Source organism: Danaus plexippus (assembly GCF_018135715.1).
Source record: "Danaus plexippus chromosome 18 unlocalized genomic scaffold, MEX_DaPlex mxdp_35, whole genome shotgun sequence".
NCBI lineage: Eukaryota > Metazoa > Arthropoda > Insecta > Lepidoptera > Nymphalidae > Danaus > Danaus plexippus.
In genome coordinates this window covers 227,221-254,969 of record NW_026869854.1, presented here as the reverse complement: position 1 = coordinate 254,969, position 27,749 = coordinate 227,221, and the positions used below count along the sequence as shown (strand labels likewise).

The following is a 27,749-nucleotide window of genomic DNA, read 5'->3' as shown; positions in this document are numbered from 1 at the left end:
ATTATGATTAAAAAATGGAAATTTCAATTTAATAACTACAGAATATATATTAAATTGCTGTGAAACCGCTCACTAAATAAGTAAATACTTTTGCAAGCACTTTAAAGAAAATTTGAAGTATACAATTGTCAATTTGAAAGAATTGACATTGTCAGATATAAAGATACACTTATGTCAATAATGTGATAAGTGCTGAAATCGTGCCGCACGATTTCAATTTGTGTATGAATTTGAGGTTCATCACTTGAACATCTTGAATGTTGGTTTATTCTTATCACTTAAAGAAAAACAAATTAATGACCCCAGAAATTAAAAATTTAAATTTAAAAGTTCATAATATTGTCTTCAACTTATAGCGTTAGTATTCGTGCATAATGTATAAAAAATTATCATTTTATTTACGTTTCTGAATTTTTAATATATTATACAGAGTAGAATGTCGGGGAAAAAATGCAAACACTGTGGGTCATCAGAAATAGAAGTAGACCCTGCTAGAGGTGATGCCGTTTGTACCAACTGTGGTTCTGTATTAGAAGATAATATTATTGTTGCTGAAGTAGAATTCCAAGAGAATGCTCATGGTGGTGCTTCTGCAATTGGACAGTTTGTGTCAGCAGATTCAAAAGGAGGTGCCTCGGGTTTTGGTAGAGGTTAGTCTACAGTTGCTTTTTCTATAACATGCCATCACTTCTTTGAATTATGCATTGTCATAAAAAATGTTGTCTGTGAAATTTAACTATATTTATTTACATATATGTATTAAAAACTAACGAAAATAAAAAAGTAAAACACTAAGAAATAAAAATACTAAAGAGCTTTTATTTAAACAGCATATTCTGAAGCTTTGAAGATATTTGTTTTGTTCAACAGCATTTAATGCGGGCATTGGCCAAGAGTCGAGAGAAATAACATTGAGGAAGGCAAGAGAGGGTATCACTGCACTGTGTCAGCAGCTCAGATTGAATCAGCAGTGTATTGACATCGCTTGTAATTTCTTTAAGATGGCACTCGCTAGGCATCTCACTATCGGGAGGCAGTCAGCCCTAACACAAGCGGCATGCGTATATATTACTTGCAGGACAGAGGGAACACCTCGTATCCTTTTATAAACAATACTGTACATATTTAGTTGTAATAACTAGTAACATTATTGTAACACTAAGCAAGTATATTTATTTAATTTGTTTCAAGTTTATAGTTATAGTTTATCGATGTGACTACTTCTTTCTATTTGCAGTTCAGTTCGTTATTATCATTTTTCATCTTCATTTACGATTTAATTCACATATATAATTTTCTTAGCGAATATCAATAGATCTTCTTATAGACATCAGTGATGCTTTGCAGATAGATTGTTATCAACTGGGCCGTACATACTTCAAATTGTCAAAAGCACTCTGCATCAACATACCTCCAACTGGTAAGTGTAACTACATATTTTATGTTATCTATGCTTCATTATAGAGTTTACTACAACAAAACGACTAAGTAAGTCTATAGTTTAAAGTAAAGTAGATACTAGTACCATGTTAAAAGAAATAACAAATGCATTAATCTGCCATCTATATTTAATTTATTTAAGAGCTGACAAGATACCAACACCAAATTCTCATTATGTTACAATTCTGAAATGCGATGTGATTTATTCCTATAGACCATTCTGCTCTAAAGAAACATATTATATTATATTGACTCATAATCACCTTTCAAAAACTTAATTTTGATATGACACTTTTAAATATTTTTTTATAAGTATACTATTACGCTTTTTTTATAAGTGTACTATTCAACATCAAATAATCTTTAGTTTATTCAAAATAATTGAATAAACTTTGATAAACCCAGTGTCAATCTCTCGCACGCGATACTATTGACTTGCATAAGAGTCGTTAAGGTCCCAGAGTGTGCCATAGAAGTGTATACTTGTCTAGTCAAATTAAAAAGTTTAAATGCAAATCATTAGGAAAACAAGTCAATAAACATCTTTTTTTTGTAAAATAAGTATTATTATTCTAAAGGGTTTACATACATATACGAAATAAAAGATTTCCAATTCATCTCAATAATTAAGATGTCAATTTTATTATAAAGTATTAAAAAATAATTTTTTAGTTTCGTATTTAAGCTAGTCTTTTTTTTATTTTTATTAATATTTCAAAATAAGAATATGATTTTAGCCATTAGATCTAATAAATAAAACAATTATTAGACTATTTAATTTTTTTTAATGATAAGAACTTTTTATGAAGATTGTTTCTATACCTACAAATTTCTAGAGAGCTTTTAACAACACCCATATCACATTCTTAAAAGTACTTATCTACTATAATTTATAACAATGTACACAAGAATTTCATATTCAAAAAATAATTTATCATGGGAATGGTTATAATTTTATAAATGTTCCGCATCCCTCCCATACATACAACCCAATCGAGATCCTTAAAATAAATAAAAGTTTATTGGTTGAAATCTCCTTAACTGTCAGTCCTCATTAGAGTTTGTATTGGCTATAGAGTTGTTAATAGTTGGCCCGTAGTAAATTAGCTCTGGAATCTGACCTCCTTGGACACCAGTTCCATTTGTACTTTCTGATGAACAGTGAAACTGGAAAGTCACAGTTCCCATATATACTTCACTTAGACCTTCTTGGCCGAAATAACTCAGCTCGCTGCCATCGAGTATAGCAGAAGCAGTGTAAAAACATTCTGGCTCAATTTGTATTGGATTCTCAAAGTACACATGAAAAGTGTTGCTTGATCCATCGGAGAAGAACTTTGTGTTATTCTCAGCCAAGACCCTTCCGAGTCGCTTTAACTCAATCTTAACATTATAATCTGCTGCACCATTTGATGAACCATAAAGTCCAAATCCAACAACAAATATTCTCTTGTCAACACAAAATTGTATTGAGTCACATCTACCTCGATATCTCCATTGGTTACTTCTGTAGGCACAAGATTGGAATCTGTGGCAAATCTGAAAGAGTTTTTTTAGTTATATAATATTGTCTTTTAAATATTTTCCTATTAATAATTTGTAAATTACCTGAGCCTTAAGTCCCGCCCTGGCTTTAATGGGGTAGGACAGTTGTGGTTTGCTAGCTGCAGTAAAATGTAAAAATATGTCTATAGTTTCTTGTGGTGTGAGAATACCCAGTTGAGCAGCACTATTAGCAAACTCTTCCAATGTCATTGTCGGAAATCTGATCAGAAATATGGCGCTCCCTAGCATAGATCTTTTGTTTACTGGAGTGGCATCAATTTCTCTTCGTAAACATTCAGCTTGTGCCCAAGCTAAGGCAGCTTCAAATAAGTTAATTTCTTTGCAATTTAGTGTTTCTCTTGCCAATACCGATTCAAGAGTAGAAACATCTATGTCAACAAAGCCTTCAGATGTCAGAGCCATCTCTGCCTACAATAGTTAGAATTATATATTAAAGGTGTAAAAATGAAACTGCAATACATTTTGTTGAATAGTTTATTTCATTTTTTTAATTGTAAATATTTTACAATATCAATGATTACCATTTCAACAAACATGCTTTAAACTATACATGCGGAGACATCTACTACACAAAGTGTATTGCAGTCAATCTAAACACAACTTAATTATCTCATGCCTAATTAATTCCTTTTCTTTAAAATTATGACTAGATAACACAATCGTCGGCAATATGTAAATTATTAAACATTTTGGAAACAATGTTTAAAGTTTTAACCTAAATCACAACCAATAAATTGAATTATAAAGATATGTATATTAATTTTGTAAACACAAATTGTTTAGATTATCACTTGAGTATTCTGGACTTGAGAGATTCCGACTGGATGATTCTGAGAGATCCATGAGTAAGCTACTGTATGATGATGATGGTTCAAGACAAACAGTAGTAAGATTTTCAGTTGACTCACATACCTGGGCATCAATTACTTCCCAACACCTCTGCATCAATTCAGGTTCCTCAAATAATCTGGATTGGCTTAAAAGCAAACATGCATTTTTTGCAGTCAGACTAGTTTCCAAATAGTTCACACACGCCCTTGCCAAATGAGGAACTATATATTTCTTGGCAACATATAATGTTGATAATACTGTATCAGCTTCTAATTGAATCTCGTCACAATATAAATACCTGTAAAAGAGAATTCTGTAAGTCTTACAAAAAATGATGTGTGTAAAAGTTGTTATTGTTGATTTTAAGGTCATTAAGTACAGATGTAGCAATGCTTGTGTCTATATCAGGATTTTGATTAGATCTCCTATCCTTTCAGTGTAGGCTTGAAATAAATTTTTAAAATACATATATGACATTCAAGCACATATCAAGAATTAAATATTAACATATTTAAATGTGAATATGAACTAAGAAGAGGCATATCATAGGCTTACTTGATTTTATGACTTTAAAATACTTACTTAAGTAATGCGAGGAAGGCTGATGGTTCAACATCTGGCACTTCTATCTCTTGTTTACATTCAGCAAGACCACCATAGAACATTGCATAGAATACTGAACTCCCTGTTGCTAATACATATTTATGAGCTGGTATAACTTGTGTATGACCTGAAAATATAAATAATATTTGTTGAGGGTCATGTGATGATGATCATTAAGTTTATATTTATACAGCAGCCCTACCAGGACTTCCAACAATGAACGTGATATCAGCCATTAGCTGATTGTTAAACATAGCTGCATTTCTTTCTCTAATTGTAGGCTTTGTAGCTTGCCAATTAGGATCAAGGGTTGCTGTCCCTGGGGGTGGTGCTGGGGATAACGTAGGTGAGGGGGTTGAACTTGATGAACCACATGGTGATGGTGGGCCACTATAACATTGTGACACTTGCATTGCCGTTTCACGTTGAGAAATTGTATGTGGGGGTGATAACGACAAACCACCGCCATTGTTTATGTTTTCCGCTGCAATTATAAAATATATTACAAAAAACTCTTGACAACTATGTAACATAGCAATAGTACTCAAATCTATCCTAGTATAAATCAATTCCTTCAGGTCATGGCACGTAACAATATCCTAACATCGTAGTAAGGACTTCAGTATAAATCAATATTTACTTTCCAGGGCTTACCATTCATCCAAGTGTTAGTTTGTGCGACTGACATACTATCTCTATTCTCAGTTAATCTTTTCGGAGGTTTTGACACAATCCTTGAACATAAATTGGACATTTTGCCCTATAGGTACCAAACTTGATTTTAAATTTACAACAAAAACAAGGCACGCAACTTTATTTCTTTACGTTGGTCAGCCATCTTAAGCAGTGTTGCCAGTTGCCAGTTACGATTGCAATAAATGTTAGGACTTTCATAGTAAAGTCCAAACAATTCTGGTATTTAAGTATTTAAAATATAATCCAAGATAAGTACAGACGAAAATTTATTTGAGAAATTGAATAGATAAAAAAATATTGACTTTAATTAGCGTCCTGTACAGAAAAATAAAGATATATGGTTTTATGTCAATATGAACACAGCACAGCACGGTACACGTTTTTAAAATGGTAAACTGGATCTAAATAAATATTTCCTATTTTTTATTTAATAAACAAAATCATATGACCTTGTCATCTGATATTTTGTTTTTTGAACATTTTGTTTTATTTTCTTAATTACGCCAGTTGTTTTGATCTAGTATTAAGCTTCGAAATATTCGAATAACATCTTATTTTAGATAAAGAAGTGACGTATTCCTTTTTGTATTTTTCACTAAAATATTCAATAATGGTTTCATATGTTATAATTAAAAATATGCATATTGTGTTAAGTATAAAATATAATCCTATTATTCGTTATAAGCTTTTCTAAGGTTTATAAGGTTGGTGATATTTTAAAAGTGAATGTTGCAATTTTTCAATTATATTTGTAATCAGAAATTACAAAAAGATGCGTGTTCTAGAAACAATTAGGAGAAATCTTATAGAAATTTTAAACAAAGTACATAAGTGCAAAGTGTTTCTTCTTATTAAATTTTAAATAGTGATTGAAAATACATATATCGGATTTCCATTTCAGTTAAGAATTTATTCAGGGTTACCTATTCTTCTTGTACACAAAAGTAATATAAAATTTTGTACTGCCTATAATCGAACTGTTACCAATAGGATAATTATTTTAAAAAGTATATGTAATATGTACTTCAAAAAGTTATATTGTTAAGAACCATTTGTAAAAAATAGCTGGATAACTCCTTTGATTTGGAAACGATACTGCATCGGTTTATTGATATTAATATGGCAATGGTTTACAATTTAAGTAACGCGACCTTGACCTAGAACAACAACGAGTTGCGAATTGCGATAAATTGGTATTTCCATTTAAATTTTATAGCGTCGTACAAGACTGGCCCGGCTTGTAGCCTATAAGTTGTAGGTCATGTTATGATTCATTGATTAAGAAATTATCAATATCTTCTCACATATTAAAATGTATTATATAAATAACATGAAAGGTTGTACACAACGGTATGAGCAGTTCAAATTTTTTTTTCATATATTAGAAATTATAATTATCATTATTTTGAAATAAAATCTTATACCCTGTATAAGTGGTCTAGCTCTTTGGACCGCAGTATTCCTTCTTCGTGGCGGCCTCTGAGATGGTTCCTGACAGTTGAGGTCTGAGAAACGACCATCTTCGTCTATGAGGCTTTCAAAGAAATCCACGCTACTGTTCATCGATAACCGGATATGAAACGCATACCAAAGTACTCTGAAAAAAAAAATATATATATTATCTATATTCTACAGCAACATACATAAGTTCAGCAATATGAGCCATACATCAAAGTATTTGCTACATTTTTTTTTTATTAAGTAAAGTTCGTTGATATTTACGCTGTTGTTTCGTATATAAATGATTTGTTTGTTTTATTTTTAATATTAATTCATAGGTCTTCGCTTGTCCATCGTCGTACGTACATTGGAAACGAGTTGAATAGTAGATAACTATTTTTATTATGATAAATAACATCTGTTCTAAACGTGCCGATCCGTATAGTTATATCTTAAAAGTCCTATGGAATTAAGTGAATGTGGACGTTTTTTTTCTATTTTATATATCTAGTAGTTTTCACTTGTGTGTGCCCGCCTTTTAAATGTTTAGTTTGTGTTATTTTTTTTACTCTTATTATATTTAATAAAGGTTATATGTTAATAACTTATTAATAACAAGTACTGATAAATAAGAGCGGAAGGAAATTAGAAATATATATCGCTTTGCCAAAATGATTATTGTTTATTACTCTTTATTATTTATTGTAATAAAGTAGGAATATATCAGGTGTCATATGTACTAACTACTTACATATATGAACATTAATATGTTTAGGACACGTCTAGTGGACGATGACCTGTGAGCAGAGACTCTCAGCTACGTAAACGTATCGCATTGTTAATTGGTTACAAGAAAAATTAAAGTTTTAGATGCGTATAATAAATGAATTTTTCTTAAAAAAATTACATAAAAGTTTTTAGTTCGATTGATATTCTGGATAGAGTTATACGTATTTTCGCAGGTTAGTCTCCCCTGTGTGTAGGAAGATACGGTTGAAGCGGCGATCGTTGATCTCGTGACAGACGTGAGGCCTAAAATTGATTTGTATCAATAATTATTAGATATTTTTAACTATAAATATAAGAATGTTATAAATTTTTCCAGCAATTTAAGAAGGTCTTTTAATAATTATTTTTCCATACACATTGTGGTTCAGATCATTGCTCTTTAAACAGATGGTGTCGCTTTGAGTGTCCCAGAGTCCAAACCTCGTTTCCTTTCAGTATAATAATAATTAATGATTATCTCTTGACTAACGATTAATAAAACTTGAGTAGCATTTCGATACATCTATCTATTAAACTCACAATAGTGTTGTAACTTCGTCATTTGTAATTTTAGATATTTTGACATTCATATTCACGAAACGTTTTCGTACTCACATATTAATGACGTCTATGCATTATACTATTTATATATTATTCTATGAAAAGTTTAGGAACATTCTTTTGACACGTCTAGTTTTATTCACTGATACGTTTTTTTTTTTAATTTGATTTTGATTCAATAATAAAGGTCGATTTTTTTTTAAATTTGATTTTGATTTAATAGTAAAGGGTTATAAACAAACGTTCCTCGTCCGATTCTATTGTTGACTGAATTTATCTACTGTGATGTTACAACAATTTTTATTTCTTTTCCTTGTTTTACTTGACAGTAACTTATTATCTTCCTTATTTGTTCATCGTGTTACGTAAACGTTCACAATCTAAGATACCTTACTACGTGTTTTGTACATGACGAAAACGAAAGTTTCCAATTCGTTTTTTCATGACGCTTGGTCCATGTGTTTAAATTATATTCAGCGTTTAAATGCATTTCCATTTTTCATAAAAAAAATTGGATTACTTTTATATGAAAGAAATACGTTTAAACTTTTTGTTTTCAAGTTAATGATGATTACTTGCGTAAGTGAACTGTTTAGGAGAAATATTTAATTATTTTTTTGTTGATAAATATTATCAACAAAATTATATACTAATCGTAGCATTTATAAATGACTTTTAGGTTTAGTCATTTTGCATGTTTAAGTCTTATATAGACCGAACATCTATTATAAGATTATAATTTTTTTCATGATTTTTCACTTAGATTATTAAAGACATAGTAAAATGGTATGTTTCATTACTCTTGTAATATCAGATGTGATTATTCTGATCAATGAAGACGTTTTAATATTTTAAACATATAAGAGACTTGACGTAAGTATTGTAATCATTTGAATTAGTTTGAAATCAGATTTCTTATGTAAGTGTTAAGTAATATTTGAAGCACGTGATCTTTTAACTAATAATACTTTAAGTTATTCTTGTGAAGAAATGTTTTATCGCGTTCATTTTGTAATAAATATATCGTAGTTTTTAATTTATTATTATTCCATCGGAATATAACATTTTTATGAATTTCTCAATCTCTTACTGACGGATGTATATTTTAAAATCCGACGCGAATTTATGGGTGTTGTAAGTTTTATGTAGCTCTGTGTATATGTATCTGTCTGTGACATCGTATCTCTGAAATGGATCCACTGATTTCGATGCGGTTTTTCTATTCGAAATCCAAGTTACCGTGTGATGGTTCTTAGATATGTTTGTTTGTATCTGTCCAGTGTCCAGCAATGTAAGAGTATCAGCTCCTCTCCATCATGATGATAGGCAATTTTGGCGTATGATTACTAATTCAAGTGTTTCATGACTGCCAGTATAATGGTTGAATGACAATAATTGATTAGGGCTTTCTATAAAAATTAAATATAATTTATTTATCATGAAGAAAATTGAAAAATGTTATGTTCAGCTCTTTTAAGAAATTGAATATTAGACGTGTTAAGGGAGAGTTTTAGAATTTATGACCGTTGCTATTTAAAATATACGTCTCCATACAGACGTTTATGTCTTTGGCAATCGAATATAACCCTTATGACGTTATCGCAAGGCTCATTTAACAATCAATGAACAGCTAACATAACACATTGTGTTTTCTAAAAACTAGGACATTAGTGCAAGCCGCTAACTTTAAATAATATATGTATGGTTTTAATTTACTTAAAATAAAAAATGAATTAAATATTTATACATATTTTGTTATGATGGTAAAATAAGTTAGGTACTTAATTAAGAAAAATGGCTTAAATAATTTTTGATATAATTTTTTTTATCGAAAATATATTTGTAAATGTTAAAAAATATCTATTGAATTTCATCGACCCCTAATTTTATTTTCTGTTACCTTTATTTACACTCATAAAAAGTCGCACGTGATCGTGTCAATGGTGTAGTGAATGGGAAACTGAAAACTGTCTGTGTTTCGTTTGTCGGCGAAAACTCGTGGTAAGATTACTGTACTACAAGTGAATGATCGATTCGGTTTTCAATCAAGTATTCACCTATAACTTCGATGTACCTCGATTTTAATATTAACTTTATATTATCTGACACTCGTTACAAAATATATTTGTGCCAGCAATAGCATTACATTAAATAATAATGTTTGGTATCTATTTATAAACTAAATAATCAATTCTCACAGCAGTAACCTACTTTAAAACATTACCTAATGTTATAATATTTATGAACAAATAACTGTTAATGGTTGTAGTGTAGCGTAGTGTGACAAACTCGTAGGCAGCATAGCGTTCTATGAAATTGAGCTGTTTAAAGAGCTGTAGACGGTTTGACGTCATTGTATTTTCTGTAACTACTACGTAAAATCTATTATTTTAGCTAAATCATAAATACATATAGACAAATATATAGTGTTACTTTCACAAAAAAATTAAAATACAAAATATTTCACCTATAAAAGAAAATCAAAATTTGATTATAATTTATGACCACAGCAAATATTCCTTATGTATGTTATAAATTAATAAATACAAAACTCTTCTAACAATCGTATTGTTGCAATAAAATAAATATCTGTTAATTAATAAATCGGCTGTCTGATAGTAAACCTTCACCAGTCAGTTGTTAGGGATCGTGACTTGTGATGTTTCTTGAGAACTATAATATACCTAATATAAGCTTCTTAAATTGAAAAGTGTTGTATTTATTTTATGTCATAAAAATCAGTTCAGTATTTGTTTGATGATTATTAGGTCTTCAAAAAAAAAAGCATCATAAGGTCTTCAAGAACAAAAAATCTTTACTTTTTTTTTAAATTTAAAAAGTTAAATATAATACAATACATGTGGCCAGTCATTGTTTGATTATTTCGTTCTTTATTATAAGAATACAAAAATGTTACGTATAACCATGGTATTTTAGTAAAACATTCTAATTATTTTTTTGCGGTTTAATCTTTATAATCAGATTTTTTTTTAAGTTTGTCTCCAACTTCTCATTAAAAATTTAAATATTTTGTTTATTATTTATTTATTACCTCATTTGAAATTTCTGTTCATCTGGCATCGTATTTGTTTTTTTTTTTATTATCTTTTATTGTTGTTAGTCTATATTGACCAGACAATAGTACGTTAGTATCCCATCCGTCTCAAGAACATATATAAAAAAAGGATCAAAATAGCTTCAGGTCCCAAATTTTTTTTAACACACACCTATAAATCCAATTAACACACAGGTAAGTTGATATAAAACAGTTACACGCGTAGAAATTAACGTATCAAGTTTCTAAGCGGCTTTATATTTGATACTTTCACTTTTTTTTTTTTGGTTTGTGTTTACCTTTTCATCAAAATAAAATGATTCAAAATTTATTCTTCCTACAGTTTTTAAATCGATGTTTGGTCTTTTTACTACTTTCGCCTCTCTATTAAGAAACGAATATATATATTTTTTAAACTCGTAATGTGTGATTATTTTTTTTCGAATAACTTAGGCGAAATGTTTTTTAAATTTTCTTTTTTTTTTTTTAAATATATATCGGTTGTTATTGAATGTATTTTCTATCACTAAATGCACTTTTTAACTGTAATGTTATTATATTAACGATCACTGTCAAGTCAAGGTCTTATTGGACGTTCGACCCAGTTAGCTTATAATTTTATTCAAATATTTATAGATTTCGGATTAGACCAACCATTGAAACTCGTTTTAAACTAGCAGAAAACAAAAATATAAGATTAACCGACAGACAACTTCATCTCGTCTTTACGATCGCTATATCATTGCCAATTAATTGTTTTGTAACAATTATAAGACGAAAGTACAAAGTTAAATAGAGATTTTATATCTATTTAAAGCTTAATATTAATTGTTTTTAAACAATTTTATAACAATGTTTCTTTCACTAATTAGTTAAACACTTTAACGATTGTCGAGAATTCGCTTACCTAGTAATTAATGTCTGTTTATTTTAAATAAAAATAATGTTAAAAATTTTACCTATAATTAACCAACTTTTGTAAGCGATTCCTTCTGTGTTAAAATCGGAGTTGTACTCGGGGAGAAATTTATAAAATGTGTCAAAAACTACGCATGAATAAATAACCAGCAACGACCGATATAGTTTGTAACGTAACGACACTTCAGCACCATACAGAATACAACTGTTACGCGTACATCCCGCGGGAACGACACGTAGTCCCGGGATATATTGTAGCCTATATGCTATTCTGATAAACAACCTATATAATTGCAAAGTTTCCTTAAAATCTATTCAGTAGTTTTTACGTAAATGAATAACAAAGATCCATCCGTACCTACAAACTTTAGCGTTTATCATATTAAGAGAATATAATATTTACAAATAGACATCAGTCATTTAAATTAAAATTTAAATAAATCTCAGTTTGTATGTGATAAGAAATAAATTATTTTTCAAGATAATTAGTTGGTATTTACGATATTATGAAAGTATCGATGTTTAAATAATTTAATGTAACATATAAAATATAATTTAAATACAAATAATATAAAACTATTTGTTTACATTTATTTACATTTGTTTACAAGCTACTTTGAATATATTAATTATATCAATTATTCACTTTAAGTCCGTCCGATCGGCATTTAATGATTTATAAGGCTTCCATTGCACATACTTAATGCAGTACAATACATTTATTGTTTACATTCGATATGAGGAAACAGAAAATATTTTAATTACATCGTATTTGATAGGTTTACTTAATTTGTTTACATGGCGATGTTTACATTTCATGTATATATTTTGTTGGGTGAAATATGCGAAATAATAAAATTATTTTGCAAAATGTCAAAATTGTATAATGATTTTTTTTTTCTTAATCAACAAATATATTGTATTATCAATAGTCAGATAGACCTCACAGACAGTTGTGGTAATTGTTGAGTAATAACGAGATATAAGATGTAATAACAGTTTAAAATGTATTAAATTCTATAATGAATTTTATATATTGGTTGGCGCACTTACCGGTAGATGAAAAAAAACAAATCGGCCTTAGTGAAAATCCAACGGAGAAGTATCTTTCCCAATATAACCGGTAGAATCCTGGTCGGACGACCACCCTTCATCTCATCATCATAGCATCATGTCACAGAACACACCGGGTGATAAATCACGAAGCCCCGCGTCAGCACAACGCGCGCTGGTCTCATACTGATCGCGTCGAGGGGCGAAGCGCTGGCGGTGTTACGCAACGCCGGCGTCACCTGCCCCCAGACGAGAAAGTCTGTGATGTTAGTAATGAGAGTTTTGTAATTTGTACCGTTCATATAATATATAACATGATGGAGACAAAGCCTTTTGTTTCCTAACACTATTTAACACATGGCGTATTCGATTCGGTTTGCCGGTAACGCAACTGAACACAAAATAATTATTATAGATATTTTTTGAATAGCATTGCCTTAACTTTTCCATTTTATCTGTCACTAATCGTGATAAATATGAAAAAATATATAATAAATACCAATAGAATTTCTTGCAGAACAAGAAAATATTTGTTTCAGATCAAGATCAATAACATTGAATGAAATATGAAGCGTCAATGATTATTTCGTATGTCATAGTAAATATGATGGTCCTGTATGTAGGATAACGTCAACCCAGTTCCACTTGGTATGCTGGCCGTGTGAGAGTCGCCTACCATACATATTCAACCTCACGTTCAATACTGGACCTGATTCTGTAATTTATATTTGAATCACCGCGGATAGATCACCCTTACATTTTATCTTTTCCTTATCATTTTATCTTTACCTTTAGATTTTATCTTTACCTGTAGTTTCTACGCTGCCCTGCCAATGTATTTATTCGAACGGTAATATTTTTTTTATGGCGGAATAAACAAGCCTTGGATTATTATCAACTAGGTATAATAAAAAAATATTTTTAATTATGAAACTTTTTTTTTAAGAATATTTTAAATTTTATCATCTTATGTACTTTTGTATGGGTTTTAGCCAAAATTTTAGACACCAGAGAAAGAACATATTTTTATTACCATAGATTAAAATCTTGTATGTATAAAAAATGCCAAAAATATGATATAAAGATTTCACGAAATTAAAAATAAGAAGCAAATTGCAAACAAATCACTAATGTCTCTACTCACTTAGTATTTAGTATCTGCGCCTTATATTATTTTACAATAAAAGAGTAATTTGTTGTCCTACAAAATATGTAACCGCTAGCAAACAATATGAACATGGCAAAGAATAATTTATGAATACAGGTCCAACAGTACTAACCAAAACAATTTTTATTAAAGATTACCAAAACCATATAATATAATAGTTGCGAAAATCATGAATATGAATCAATTGATTGGTAATTCGTGACAAATACCGACCTTGGTTACAAAATCAATTCACCCGAATGTCCAGCTACACGTAGTCTTAATATATGTTAAATGCGTGTCAGAAATATCATAATAAAATGCTATTTTATTATTTTATTTGTGTTGGTATAAAAGTCAAAATCTTGTCCTACAATTTAAGGTCTGTGTCGATAATTTTTTTAAATACGTATACACTGAAAAAAAAGTTAAAAAAAGTCTCATATTTTTTTAAACATTTTAAAAATAGAATAGTAATCTTCTTGATTCGAGATATGGTGTGATGACAAAATCATAATATTCAGATCCATTCATTCTTGAAGGATGGGTTTGATAATGTTTGTTGCTACTATATCAAGGATTAGTCTGTCATAACTCGGCAGAAGGAATAGTCTTTCCTATTCTAAACGATCGCTAACTTTTCAGTATTGTATATCTAGAATTATTTTGTTTGTCTCATGTGTTTTTATTTAAACAATAAAATTTCCTGAAGCTTCGCAACCTATAATTTTTTTTATTATTGTATTTTTAATGGGCCTTAATTAGTTTTTCTTTTTCATTTGCGTAAGCAGTATTCCTTATCGTGACTAACTACAATATATTATCTATGATCATAACGTGAATTAAATCAAAATTTAATCCGTATTAAGTTATAATCAATAAACAAACTAATTTTGCTATAAATTAACTCGATAATTTTGTCAGTTAAACTTTTAAATAGCATATCAAGGATACCAAAATAGCTTCGCGTTCAGAAATTACATCCTTCAAGTCTTTAATTACCGCAATTTTTCTAACAATGCAATTATATTATTAAATAGTTTGTAACAGTTCTATGTTGCATATTTATATAAACTAAACCAGTGCTCTTACGATAACTGTACATAGTCAAAGTTTTTCATCATACTACAAACAAAGCGTTTGCTGTTTCTCAATAAATAAAATACTTTAGTAATGTTCGAAGATTAATGACAATAAAACTGCTAACGCTCCGTATATAGTGTAACTAGTGCAACTTAGATTAAGCAAAAGGTTTGGGTTTTCAAACTAAACATACACAGTCTCTTATTTTTTTCTCACAAATCGTAACACATGATTAGATCAACCTTAGATTTTTCTATGGTAATAGTACAATTCACTCTTTAATATTAGCTTGCATAACACATGGCTACTTATTTTGTTCGTAACAATTCGATTAACATTGATTTCCCTGATATAAAAAGTATTGTATGTGCAAACGGTTGAGATCAACTAAAAAGAAGTGATGTTTATTACACTGAAATAATCAAGTTCAGAAAAAAATCCATACAAATGTATACTTGGCTTGATATTTGTCTGACTCTCCCGGATTTAAATTAACCGTCTGCTTAAATGAACACTGCTTCGCCTTAACTTTGCTTTACTCTTTCTTATTAATTATTTGTCAACTCGCTTGTCGGTCCCATGAAAACAACGTTGTTATTGTCCGTCGTACCAACCTTAAAATGTTCTGCGTTTTTATAAATTAATAATAAAGATATAATTCAATGTCTCATGTTATTCTATTCAATATTACATATCAATTTATTTGCGGAATATTACCCGATTTCCCCAACAGTCTTGTTGCGGAAAAATAATTAATCAGAGTACATGAATATTTTTTTGTTTATATATTATATACGCATTGACTCAATACAAATATTATCAGAGTACATCAGAATCTGAGTTTTTTATTCATTTATTATTGAAATAAATTTACACTACCGGCTTATGGTTATTGTAAAAGTGAATAGACAAATAGGAGTTCAATATTATTAGGCTAACATTACGCTGTAGGGGCCTGATGTGATTAATTTATAAATGAAGGTAATGTATACATTGTACACATACGAAGGATTTGGTGTACAAAAGTTGACTTAGGTTTCATTTGTTCATTCATTTTTCGTCGGGACTTGGCCTGGCCCTTTCCAATAGATTGTTGAGTTTCAGAAGAATCTCTATCAGCATAAGCAGTTCTTGTCTTTAGCTTCCTTGTTGGAACTCGGCGTATTTCAATTATATATCACATTATATATTTTGGACGAACCTTAACGCGAGTGAATAAAATGAAGTGGTCCAATAAAAATAAATGAAATGAAATATACATAGAAGGTGTAAATTATACAGCTTACATATTTTATAAAAAAAAGAATTATAAAGTTAGCCAATACTTAGTTCCCTGAAAATTGTCATAACAATCAGATTTTTCTAAAGTTTTGCCTCAATCTATCTATCTATTATCTATCAGTAATTTATTAGTTGTTTGTTGTCTTGGTTACGTTAAGAGAATTCTCGACAGCTATCTCGTTTCTGCGTCTTATTTAATTCCCATCATTGTTACTCATAATTTGTTCACGATGATAATAAAAGTCCTTGCTAAATTATTACGTTTCAATGCCATTGCTTTGATATTACCGAGATTAACATTGTATTGATGTTAATCTCTGTCCATTTTTTTACAAATTATTATTTTTGTAGCGTTCGAAAGCTAATACTTAATATTAAACCGTTTGCTGTTTGTAAACATATTATATTCTAAGAGGGTTAAAAGAAAATACATGTATCTTGTAAGGTAAGGTAAGGTAAGATATTAAACTTTTGTGATATATTTACGATAGTACGATAAAGATCGAATAATTTTATTTTCATTTCTTTTACAAAAAAGCGAAATTAAATTGATGTTTAAATTCAAATATAGAATCCTTACTTCACAGCCAGTGATAAAGTCACAGCTCTCATTACATATCTTTCTCTAGAACACGTTTTTCCATATTTAATTTGTGTTTATACTTACGCAAGCTTCGCCAAACATCGCAAGTCTTGCATCAGTGCATACCTTTGATGAATCAGTTAGCGCAGACATAATGCAAGTATATCAGTGCATTAACCCAGTTTATAAAAGAATTGGATTTTTTTAACATCGACTTTAAATTAAAATGATTGTTAATTTAAAAATATGTATATCATTTTTATAAAACGAATTCGCACTCATGAACGAGAGATAACGATTTGGAGGGAGATCCAAAATATGCGAACGTTTGCCAAATACTGTGTTAGTGAAAGTAAGTTGTTAGACTGGTTTTGATTATAAACTGTCGCTGTTTCTTTACGAACAAAATATCATTAATCCGGTCTAGATAATAATGTAGATACAGTTATATTGACCCGTTTTAAACATTCGTGAAGTGAAACGTTTTAGGAAAAATCATTTTGTTTATGTAGGCTATGTTGTATGATAATCGGAAGATACCTTTACAAGACTCTATATTCCAATAAATCGGACTGACCTCGTCTCCCGCACACACACATACACGCACACGCGCACGCGCACACACACACACACATATATATTCTTCAAAGGCTATTCTCATAAGATTTTTCAATAAATTTGTAACTAACATAAAAGGATTAGGTAAATTAGGAATTCTAGACACTTAATTTATTAATTTTATATCATTCTATTTTATTTGTTCATAAAATTTTATTGGAATATGTTAATAAATTTAATTATTACATTGAATTTTTTACCTCAAATTTATTTCAATCTTTACATTTCAATTACATTATTAAGTAATTTGAATTGATATAAATTACTTAATAATCTAATTAAAATTCTATTTTAAAGCAAGTTTTTATACATAACGAATTTGAATCAGTCTTTTATAATAAAATGTTACATATATGTATATCCTACACCTATAAAATTTCATAATGTCCTGTCGATAGACCATTATCTCTACTAGTTCACATCGTCAGATTAAACAAGGACATTTTTATATGAATAAATTTTCACTGATGCCTCGAAATAGATTTATAAGAGAAAAACTATATGTGCATAGTTTGATGAGACGATTCAAACTTGTGGTAAGGATATCATCAGTTGTTCAAGACGTCTATATTTACGTTCTCGGAAGGAGTTATAAGTTCGATAAGAATAAGTGTTTTTGTTTAACATAGTCCATTTATCGGTAAAAACTATATAATATCACACTTCGACGACTAGATGTGGAAATTTAATAGGAAAAAATATATCAGCAAGGTTAAAAAATTTCTCTTCGAAGAGCTATTACACAGTAGTTCCTTACGCGGCCGCGACCCCAGCTGTATACCAATAATAATTAGAGTCACAAATGTATTTAACATAAATATAATTCCAACATCTCCTCAACGCATTCAATGACAGCGTTATCATCGCCAGATGACGTTACAAAATCGTGTTCGTTACTTAATCTCAATTCACAGCTCTCAAAGTGCATAACGACATTTCGACCTCAACACATATAATACAAGTGAAAAAATGTCAGCTGTTACAAAATTATTACTCCACACAATGTAACATGATAAAGGTTTATTTTAATATGCAATTTCATTAGCCCGTTAAGTCTTACAACGAACGCGAGTAACAGTATGAAAGGTGAAAAGATATTTGTTTTCAATACAATGACATCTATCTCTCTTTCATTAAATTAAATATCTGTTTATAATTTTTTTTATCACATTTATAATATTTTTGCACTTTGTTCTTGGAAATGAACGGATTTTCTTATAATTATTATAATATTGTTGATAAAAATACACAGATTAAACAAAAAACATTGATGAAAATACGTCAACTGAAACTACCTTATTCAAATTTAATGCTATAAATTTGCATACTTGGTGTTGCTAGTGTTATATGTTAGAACTGTGCATGTATGTCTGTTAGATTCCATCTGAAAAACTATTAAACGAATTCGTGTATTTCAGATCCTAATACAGAAGAAAACTTTCATTATAATATAGTTTACTTAATTTAATTAATTATTAAATGTTAATAAGACTATTGAGTTTTTAACTTATTTTTGTGTTCAATATCTGCCTATATATTGCCTACTTATTAAAATAGCATACATTTTTTTAATACGATAAATTTTATCGTAATATTCGTCTATGTCGTTTATGGTTGACTTGATTAGTTTTAATAGCAATTAATTATTAGATGTCATATTAAACAATATTTTTTCTTTATTCCAATGTATGGGGGTAAATGTTTATTGATAACTTAGTTTTTCTCTATAGCTTTTTATTAATATGACACTATTGGTTGAAGTCCAAAGAAAGTTAAACAAACTATTCGACAGTTTTGAATAAAAAAATATTGTTTAAATACTAATATATGTATATACTATATATACAGCCGGCCTCTATTCATCTAAACATTCTATGAGAACTCGTTTGAGATGTTGAACCCGTCACAATTGGGATCGTCTCGTAATCTCTTTATATTTTTATAAAAAGTGTTTTGTGAACTTTAATATGGCTAAACCACATTCAGGTCGAGGCTATATCTAGAGTAACACGTGCAAATATCAGAAAAAATATGTGTCGTGTTTTTTATGGTAATATTTTTTTTAACTTACCCAATGTTTGCACGATATTGTTTAAAATAAGTAAAGTTCTGTTTGCGTTTTTAATTTTTTTATGATATTTTATTTACTATTTGCATGTTTAAATATGTTTTTACTCATATTAATGCGAGTCTTATTTGTGTTCTATTCACAAGCTATGTTTGAAAATATATGTTTATCGTAGTAATTGTACAAATAACAGAGTTATAAATCCAAACTGCATAAAATAAAATAAAAAAACAAAACATTACGGTTAACAAAAAAAATCTAATAATACTTTTTCTTTACTCCAGGCCTCTTCATAAGGTATTTAAGAAGTAAATTGCCTACACATCAATATGCTTAGTACAAGTTTGCAACTTCGCGACACATACGGAGCGTTTCTCATTTTTTATGTCATAACGTACCTTAATGCTAATGATTTATTAATAAAAAACTATCAAAACCCCGTGTTAAGTGTGACGACGCTATCTTTGGATAAGCGTAAAACACTGCTAAGTCTGCCGTTGTTTGTTTGGGGCAGTGAATGATTCATAGCTGTAGAAATATAATAAAAAAAAACATTCTAAAGTTAAGTAAACTTAATGTTAATAAAGAAATAAAACGAGAGTGGTTTTATAGAGTAGGTAGTATTAAAAATGAAGGACAACTTGTTTGTCATACATTAAATAGATTTTATGATAAACTTTGTTGAAAATGTCATTTTAAATTATTAAGTTAAATATTACACCTTTATAATTTAAATGTTTGCTTTCACTTTCTCAAATGAAATCGAATAATTAAATAATTATATTAATTTTAGACGATAATCATAGCTGAATTTGATATTAGGATATGTGATGACAAGATATAAAAGTTCTTGGGCCCTTATCTATCATTAAAAAACGACGGGTAGTCTCGTATTAATTAAAAAGTATTGCTTAAATTTTAAACATGTATGTAAGTGGTGTAACTGAAAATTTGCAAACGTCATAAAAAAACAAGGTTTACTTTCAAATAAATTACCTTTAACTTACATTTATCCATAGTAAAGGTGATTTGTATCATTAGATTTTTAAATACATGCATAAAACAGAATGTAATTCTTATATTGAAAACGTTTTTGTCGTTCCCAGATCCATGTCTGTACATAATACGTTTCGCATCCCAGCTGCAGTTCGAGGAGAAGCAGCATGAGGTGAGCATGACGGCCCTGAGACTGGTGCAGAGGATGAAGAGGGACTCCATACACTCAGGAAGGCGACCCTCGGGCGTCTGTGGGGCTGGTGAGGGAAACCAAAAAACATGTTCCTCTATAGAAACCTTGATTGATGGCTGATTTTTTTCATTGATCCATCCCTTCAAAATATACTTTCATTGATTTTGTAATTTATAAAAAAATGAGCCACCGTTTGGGATACATTAAAATACCTTTAATTTATACCAAAAAGTACACAAAATGTCTTTAAATAAACAAACAATTTGTAACTCTGTAATAAGGGATTTAATTTGCTGATGTTATTGAGTTGCTGATTATATAGTTAGTGACTATAACTGATATATGTATTTTATATGGTTAATCTGTTGGTTGATTTTTTAAGTGGATTAAGTGGAAAGGTTTTATTTCAGCACTCCTTATAGCTGCTCGACTGCACGATTTCTCACGAACGCCGACCGATGTGGTCCGTATCGTGAAGATTCATGAAACAACGCTTCGGAAAAGGCTCTTGGAGTTTGGGGAGACGCCGTCCAGCGCCCTCACCTTGGACGAGTTTATGACAGTGGACCTCGAGGAGGAACAGGACCCACCAGCCTTCAAGATAGCCAGAAGGAGGGACAAAGATAGACTGCAGAAGGTAACAAAAGAATCTCTCTAAACATATGACGTGTGAAGAAGTAAGCAAAATATGCATAAGAAGGAAATATTTTTTGGTAAAATGTTGAAATTACTGTAAAGTATTTTGGGTAAAATTAAGTTCGTCTCATCTATCTCTTCAAATCGATCTTTATTTATATCAGTTTGAAAATTAATGTGTACATTAAATGTTCTTTTCAGTTAATGGAAGAGGAAGATGGCGAAAGAGAACTCACAGAGCTGCAAAGAGAAATAGACGCTCAGTTAGATAAAGACAAGAAAAGACGAAAGCCCACAAAGATGGTCGCGCCTATACTGCCTGCATGTAGGGAGAAACACAAAGATCTACACGTACCTTCAATTCTAGACACTTGTGTGACTAGAATTTCGTCTGATATGAATTCATTAACCCGTTGACACAAAAATAATAACATTTAAGAAGACAAATAATAATCGTCTGTTTTCCATCACAGCCGTTGACGACGACACGTCAGAAGACGCTGAGGCGAGTAGATTCGCAACAGAGGATACGTTATCACTTATAGGTGATATAGCGAGAGACGTGCAGCCGACACCCGACGGTGCCAATAACGACAAACTTAAGCTGGAAAAAGGACTTGGTGAGTGCAATATTTTATTGTACGAGAGTTCCCAATCATTTTTATGACCATACGCCTTTTGACAGATTCACTTTTAAAATATGTAACATTGTTATCCCAAGATTCTTCTATCATACAATAGTTTAAACGATATTCAATCCGGTTTGGTCCAATACCGGAAATAGCCCTGGCTATATTATGTAACTGGAAAACTTTTATAGCTCTCACACGCCGCTTACGATAAGTGGAAACATTTGTTTGACCAAAACAAATAGCTGAAAGTTGCAACTAAACCAATTAATGTCAACTATCGCAATTTTTTGCTACCAGGAGTGTAGGGTCTAGTGAGAGTTACTTCATTACCAGATAGGTTTTGTTCCGCTCTAGAATCAGTGAACCTCTAAAACTTGTCGTATCTTAGGAGTAACCGGAACATAAACTGCCGTTTCAGGATTGCATCTTCACGAGCTATAGGCTAAAATAATGCTGATGAGATAGCAAAAAGTCTCTTTGTTTGTAATCGTCTCTAAAGCTTATTTTATCAAACAGTGCGTCCATTTATAATCGTTTAACAAATTTAGGAGATACTTTTATACGGATTTCGTTCTATTTTTATACTTCCCAACGGTTTTCTTAACAATTATTTCATTGTAAATAGATTGGAGTATTATTCCATTACGATAATCATGTTGCCCTACAGGTCCAGAGATAGCCTTTATGGGTCTGAATCCACCCGAAGAGAGGGACAAGTCGAAGCCGGAGTCCAAGCAGTTTACCAAGGACCTGCAGGCGGATGAACTACATCTGGATGATGATGATGAACAGTACCTCGACTCGCTGATCATGACGGACGAAGAAGCCAGACATAAGACTCTGCTATGGCATAACATTAACGCTGGATATTTGAAGGAACAAAAAAGTTGGTGCAAGAAACTCATTTTCTCATTAATAAAGATTATTCTTACGTACAGAAGATTTGTAATATCTATTTGTAGTTCTGTTTTATGATCTCCTTGAAATTCTATCTGACTTGGCTTCCATAGGGTTTATATGTACGTGTTAAGAATACTCTGACTACAAGATTGTATCATTAGATGGAACATGGACAGTTTCCAGTTATTTATTCGTAAACTTACGTTGATACTAGCATTGAGAATAATGATTTTTATTCTGATTTTAGTTTGAACATGTGAACGGTGTCAGTCGTAGGCAGAGCATTAAAATGTATTTTTCAATGTGTTCGTCCTATGTGATAGTAAATTAATTAATCACTCTTTTATAATAACTTACAGTTAAAGAAGAAATACGCGCTAAAGAACGGGAAGAGGGTAAAGACAAAAAGAAGAAAACCCGTGGATCATACAAGAAGAAGGTGGCCATTACTGGAGCGACCGCTGGCGAGGCTGTGGGGAAGATGCTAGCGGAGAAGAAGATGAGCTCCAAGATTAATTACGACATATTGAAGAGTCTGGATCATCCTGGGTCGCCCAGTGTACCGCCGGTGAATGTTGTGAAGGCTGTAGAGGAAACTGGGTTAGTATCATATTATAAAATAGAATATAGTCAAAGAAATCTGAGATCTGAGAACCACTTTAGAGACATGACTAAGTTATTGATTGTCAGAGATTCAAAATGAAATTTAACTTTATGGAATAGTAACCAATTTGTTTATGGTTTACCAACAGAATACTTTAATATACGGTAAAATCTGACATGGAATCCTTGTTTCCATTTAATTTCTATTTTATAAAATTTTAACAGCTGCATTCTGTTTAATATAGAATATTATATATTTTTTTAAACTTCCAGTACAATCCAACCGCCAATACTCGAGACGGTGCCGCCGTCGCCGGTGCCGAAAAAGCGGAAACGGAAGGAGAAGACAGCTCCCTCCCTGGCTCCTGCTACAGTTTCTGCGAGACCGTCACAGGGAGAACCCTCCCCGGCAGGACCCCTCCAGTCCCCCACGGAACCCCTCCCCTCCCCCGCGGACCCCTTACCCTCCCCTGCACCGGAAACGCCAGCACAGAGTGAGATATCATTATATTTTTTAACGTCATTGACTATTTGTCCACAGATAATATACTGTTTTTGACATGTTTTAGATTTTGTACAGATTATACTACATTGAAATTTTTGGTTATCTATGTTAAAATTTAATAACAATATTGGGATTAAATAATATGCTAACAAGATACTGCTTTTATATCAAACTGCTTAACATTAATTTACAGTAATAACAATATATAATGTGTGTAGATGCTGATGATTATGAAGATGACTTTGAGGATCCGGTCGACAGCCGAGAGATGTCGCTAGCAGCGCTCTTACAGAACGGCAACGACGACGAATATTACGACTACGAAGAATATTAACGCTGACTCTGCTGTTTGTACATATTTATACAGTTAACATGAAAAAATTTACAAAATTCATTCTTTAAGATTCTTGAATGAAAAGGCTCGAAACAGTATAAGTTCATGTGGATATTAACAACCGATAAACTCACGGTTTTTTTTAATTTGAGTACTATTACAGTTTATAAAGAATGGCGTAACACATACATACATACATTACACTTATATGACACTTATTGAATTAATGTTTTTATAAGTTAGACCGTAAAAAAATATGTACATACTGCATAGTTTGTCTAGAATTATATTATAATGATCATGTCAGGTGATGTAAACTCTCTTTATAATTTTAAAGTTCCATAATTTTTAAGTCTTAATACAGCTGAGAATTTTTTTTAATAATTTAAAACACTAAGTAGTAAGTAGAGTTTGAGACTGCCAGATATTTATATGTGAAGGGTGCGCTTAAAACAGTAACTCTTCCAATATTATAAGTACATTAATGTGTAGTTTATTTATTAAATCATGAAGATATCTTTAAAATTAGTTTTAGTTGTAACTGGACTCAATATAATTTTGTCAGACTACACAGAGCAAATACAAGCTGATACATTTGATTTAATTTTCTATGAGTAGAAAAACGAGGAACAGATTGTATATTTGAATTATAATATGTATGTATATATATTACTTATTAGGCTATAAATTTGTTATACTTGTATTCAGCTTCAAAGTAAGAAATGTTTTTCTAATAGATACTATTACTCTTTCTTCAAGGAAGACTTTTTATTTGACTTGCTACTTTACTTTATATTGTGTAAGTAACATGCAGAAAACTAAGGAAAAAATGTGAAATGAAATTAATTTGAATTTATAATATCGTTGATAAGGTTAAGTATTTTTTACTCTAAAATATTTTCCATTACTATTTACTGTCAAGATCCATTAAGTAGACGGCTACATAATCTGTATACATTTTTGTTCTATTTTTAAAAATATTGCTATCACTGTATTAAACCTGGTTGGAATAAAGCTGTATAAAAGTACTTAATTTAATTTTTCATATGTCTCATTGAAAACTTTAAAAGTGACCATAATATTAAAATTAAAAACAATATAACAGCTATTAAATTATTTTATGCATTCTTACCAAAAATGGACACATTAAATTATATCTACATAATAGGTTTTTACTATAACGTTCAATGTTTACATATAAGAGTTTTTTTAATTATTTTTTAAGCAAATTTAGTTATAATTGCAAGTATTAATTAGCTTTAACAATATTAATAATATGTATAAAACATTTTTCCCCTCGTAGTTTTAAATATAGCGAATAAAATTAAACAAAAGTAATATTTAGTTAAGTCTCACTTTTGATCTGACTAAACATGTTTTGAAGCACTCTGTGTGCAAATTATTTATTCTAAATTTATACTTTTTTTTATTATAATCTGTTTTTCCTAAGGTGTACCATAAAAATTAATTATCTACACTGTGTTTAATTTCTATTTTCCACGTTTGTATACCTTTTCAGACGAAAGTTTCTGTGTTTTTGAATAAGATTGTTAATAAAAATAAATTGATAGCAATTTACAAACAACTTTATATTGAAAGAGCAGAGCAGACCGTATTAATTAATAAAATAAATAGTCTTCTTTTACATATATATACTATGTATACTCATTTCTTTACATAGAACCTTAACATTCGTGGTGATGTTGATAGCTAGGATGTAAATAGTGTGGTTATAAAACTACCTACGGGTGTCCAGATTTTATATCTGTAACAAATTTAATTAAAATTGGTTTAAGCAGTTCAGTGTGATCTAGAATAGATAACTTTTTTAAGGATATTAATTTTTTCAACCTAAATTGAACCTTTTTTATTAGAACTTGTCATTTTTGAGGTAGAAATTAATATGGGCTTTGTAAGTTTATATGATCGTTGTCTCTATAAATCATGAATAAACCGTAAAAAAGGAAAGTGACAAGATTTTTATTTACAAAAAAAATGGCCAAAAACCCTGGCATTTTAAATTATGCCATTAACACGTTTGTTAAAATACTCCTTTTTATAACTAATCTAGTAATATATAGATAGTCAAAATAAAACAAACTAGCTTTCGAGATCTTTTTAGTCTTCTTATCCTTTTAGCTTAAAAGGCGATTAGAATTATTTATATAATTATAAACATGCAGTATGCTACCTATTTCTATAATATGGAATTTGGTTTCTTTTATATAAATTTTTTAATTTTATTTCTATCATCAATACCTTCACAGCGGCGTTGCATGTATTGAAAACTGTGACAAACTGTATAATTTTTAAGAACAAGTCAGTCATAAATCTTACTCGCTTTAAAAGTAATGAAACTCGTAATAAAGTAACACTCATGTTATATTAGCAATAATAGTAATTGAGAAAATAAAAATATTCTTAAAAAAAACTTGTTGTGAAATCAATAAAAAAAAATACAAAAATACTCAGTCGGCTCAAAAAATTAAGTGTTATTAGAGAAGTAACGTACAATATCTTTTTTGTTTTAGGTTATCAAAATAAATATCTTATTTAAACACAATTACTGACAAATGAAATATCTATTATATTTTTTTATTTTATAAAATTAGATATAAAATTATAGATATTTTCATAGATTAAATTGGGATTGCATTATTTCGTTTGTCATGTTGGTATATAAAATTCGCTAACTTCATGCTGGTGGCAATGTAATGAAGTTGTCGTCAGTTAACCTACAACACAACTGCAACATAGTTTGTGTTTACGGATTTCAGTTTCCTCATCTGAAACTTGTACTGTGCTTGTATTAATAATTATACATTGATTTTATTGTAAAGCTGAAGAATATATAAACAAAAAGTAACGAAAAATTAATGTCACAAAGTTAAGTGTGCGTAGAGCAAGGCCAGTGAAATAATGAAAAATAGTGAATTTATCGCTCTTTAGCGATGTGTGAATTGATTAAATTGTTTTGACGGTGGCTTTCTGTAATTCATGGTGTTTTCAATAAAATTAGTGTCGTTTGTTAAACATAATTCGAATCATAGGGTCCATAAACGAGCAGACGGATTCTATCATGGTCGTAAAACGGTAAGTTATTACAACGTGGTGTTTCTTTAAAAATACTTTTATTTTGGTATTATGTAGGTATCTTTGTGACTTGTACATTTTTACCCACCAATTTACTCAACAAGGTAATAATTATATCTACGTTATATAGCATAGTCTCGAAAAAT

General features: G+C 30.1%; 3 protein-coding genes across 4 annotated transcripts in view; 2 read left to right on the top strand and 1 right to left on the bottom strand.

The window, feature by feature from the left end:
* Window positions 1-169: 169 nt before the first annotated feature.
* On the top strand, window positions 170-25,992 carry LOC116772988 (transcription factor IIIB 90 kDa subunit). The gene is made up of 12 exons (XM_032665330.2): window positions 170-357; window positions 431-650; window positions 871-1,095; window positions 1,316-1,420; window positions 20,818-20,967; window positions 21,311-21,537; window positions 21,738-21,861; window positions 22,010-22,156; window positions 22,836-23,054; window positions 23,428-23,668; window positions 23,945-24,165; window positions 24,395-25,992. The coding sequence occupies exons 2-12, from the start codon at window positions 437-439 to the stop codon at window positions 24,508-24,510; spliced, it is 1,989 nt and encodes a 662-aa protein (XP_032521221.2). The 5' UTR covers window positions 170-357; window positions 431-436; the 3' UTR covers window positions 24,511-25,992.
* Window positions 2,203-13,111, bottom strand: LOC116772990 (BTB/POZ domain-containing protein 6-B). 2 transcript variants are annotated; one of them, XM_032665331.2, is made up of 7 exons: window positions 12,932-13,111; window positions 6,561-6,733; window positions 4,643-4,924; window positions 4,420-4,567; window positions 3,919-4,135; window positions 3,049-3,414; window positions 2,203-2,979 (listed from the first exon to the last, which is right to left on the bottom strand). In XM_032665331.2, exons 1-7 carry the CDS (start codon window positions 13,030-13,032, stop codon window positions 2,485-2,487), a joined length of 1,782 nt encoding a protein of 593 aa, XP_032521222.2. In that variant the 5' UTR covers window positions 13,033-13,111; the 3' UTR covers window positions 2,203-2,484. The 2 variants fall into 2 exon arrangements, with proteins under 2 accessions (XP_032521222.2, XP_032521224.2); XM_032665333.2 differs by lacking the exons at window positions 6,561-6,733; window positions 12,932-13,111 and adding an exon at window positions 5,095-5,366.
* Window positions 25,993-27,226: 1,234 nt separating the features above from the next.
* The window catches only part of LOC116772873 (protein pellino), a 37,477-nt gene continuing 36,954 nt past the window's right edge, over window positions 27,227-27,749 (top strand). The window contains exon 1 of the mRNA XM_032665176.2: window positions 27,227-27,603. Coding sequence (XP_032521067.1) covers window positions 27,590-27,603 — 14 coding nt within the window. The 5' untranslated portion in view covers window positions 27,227-27,589. The remainder of the gene's footprint in view (window positions 27,604-27,749) is intronic.

What these genes read in the sequence shown, in the direction of transcription:
- LOC116772988 (XM_032665330.2), top strand. Translation starts at nt 437, where the DNA reads ATGTCGGGGAAAAAATGCAAACACTGTGGGTCATCAGAAATAGAAGTA. An exon ending in ACAAAGATAGACTGCAGAAG is followed by an intron (nt 21,538 to 21,737) that starts GTAACAAAAGAA and finishes TGTTCTTTTCAG; the next exon opens with TTAATGGAAGAGGAAGATGG. An exon ending in ACCGGAAACGCCAGCACAGA is followed by an intron (nt 24,166 to 24,394) that starts GTGAGATATCAT and finishes TAATGTGTGTAG; the next exon opens with ATGCTGATGATTATGAAGAT.
- LOC116772990 (XM_032665331.2), bottom strand. Translation starts at nt 13,032, where the DNA reads ATGAAGGGTGGTCGTCCGACCAGGATTCTACCGGTTATATTGGGAAAG. An exon ending in TTGTTTTTTTTCATCTACCG is followed by an intron (nt 6,734 to 12,931) that starts GTAAGTGCGCCA and finishes TTTTTTTTTCAG; the next exon opens with AGTACTTTGGTATGCGTTTC. An exon ending in GGGCGGGACTTAAGGCTCAG is followed by an intron (nt 2,980 to 3,048) that starts GTAATTTACAAA and finishes AAACTCTTTCAG; the next exon opens with ATTTGCCACAGATTCCAATC.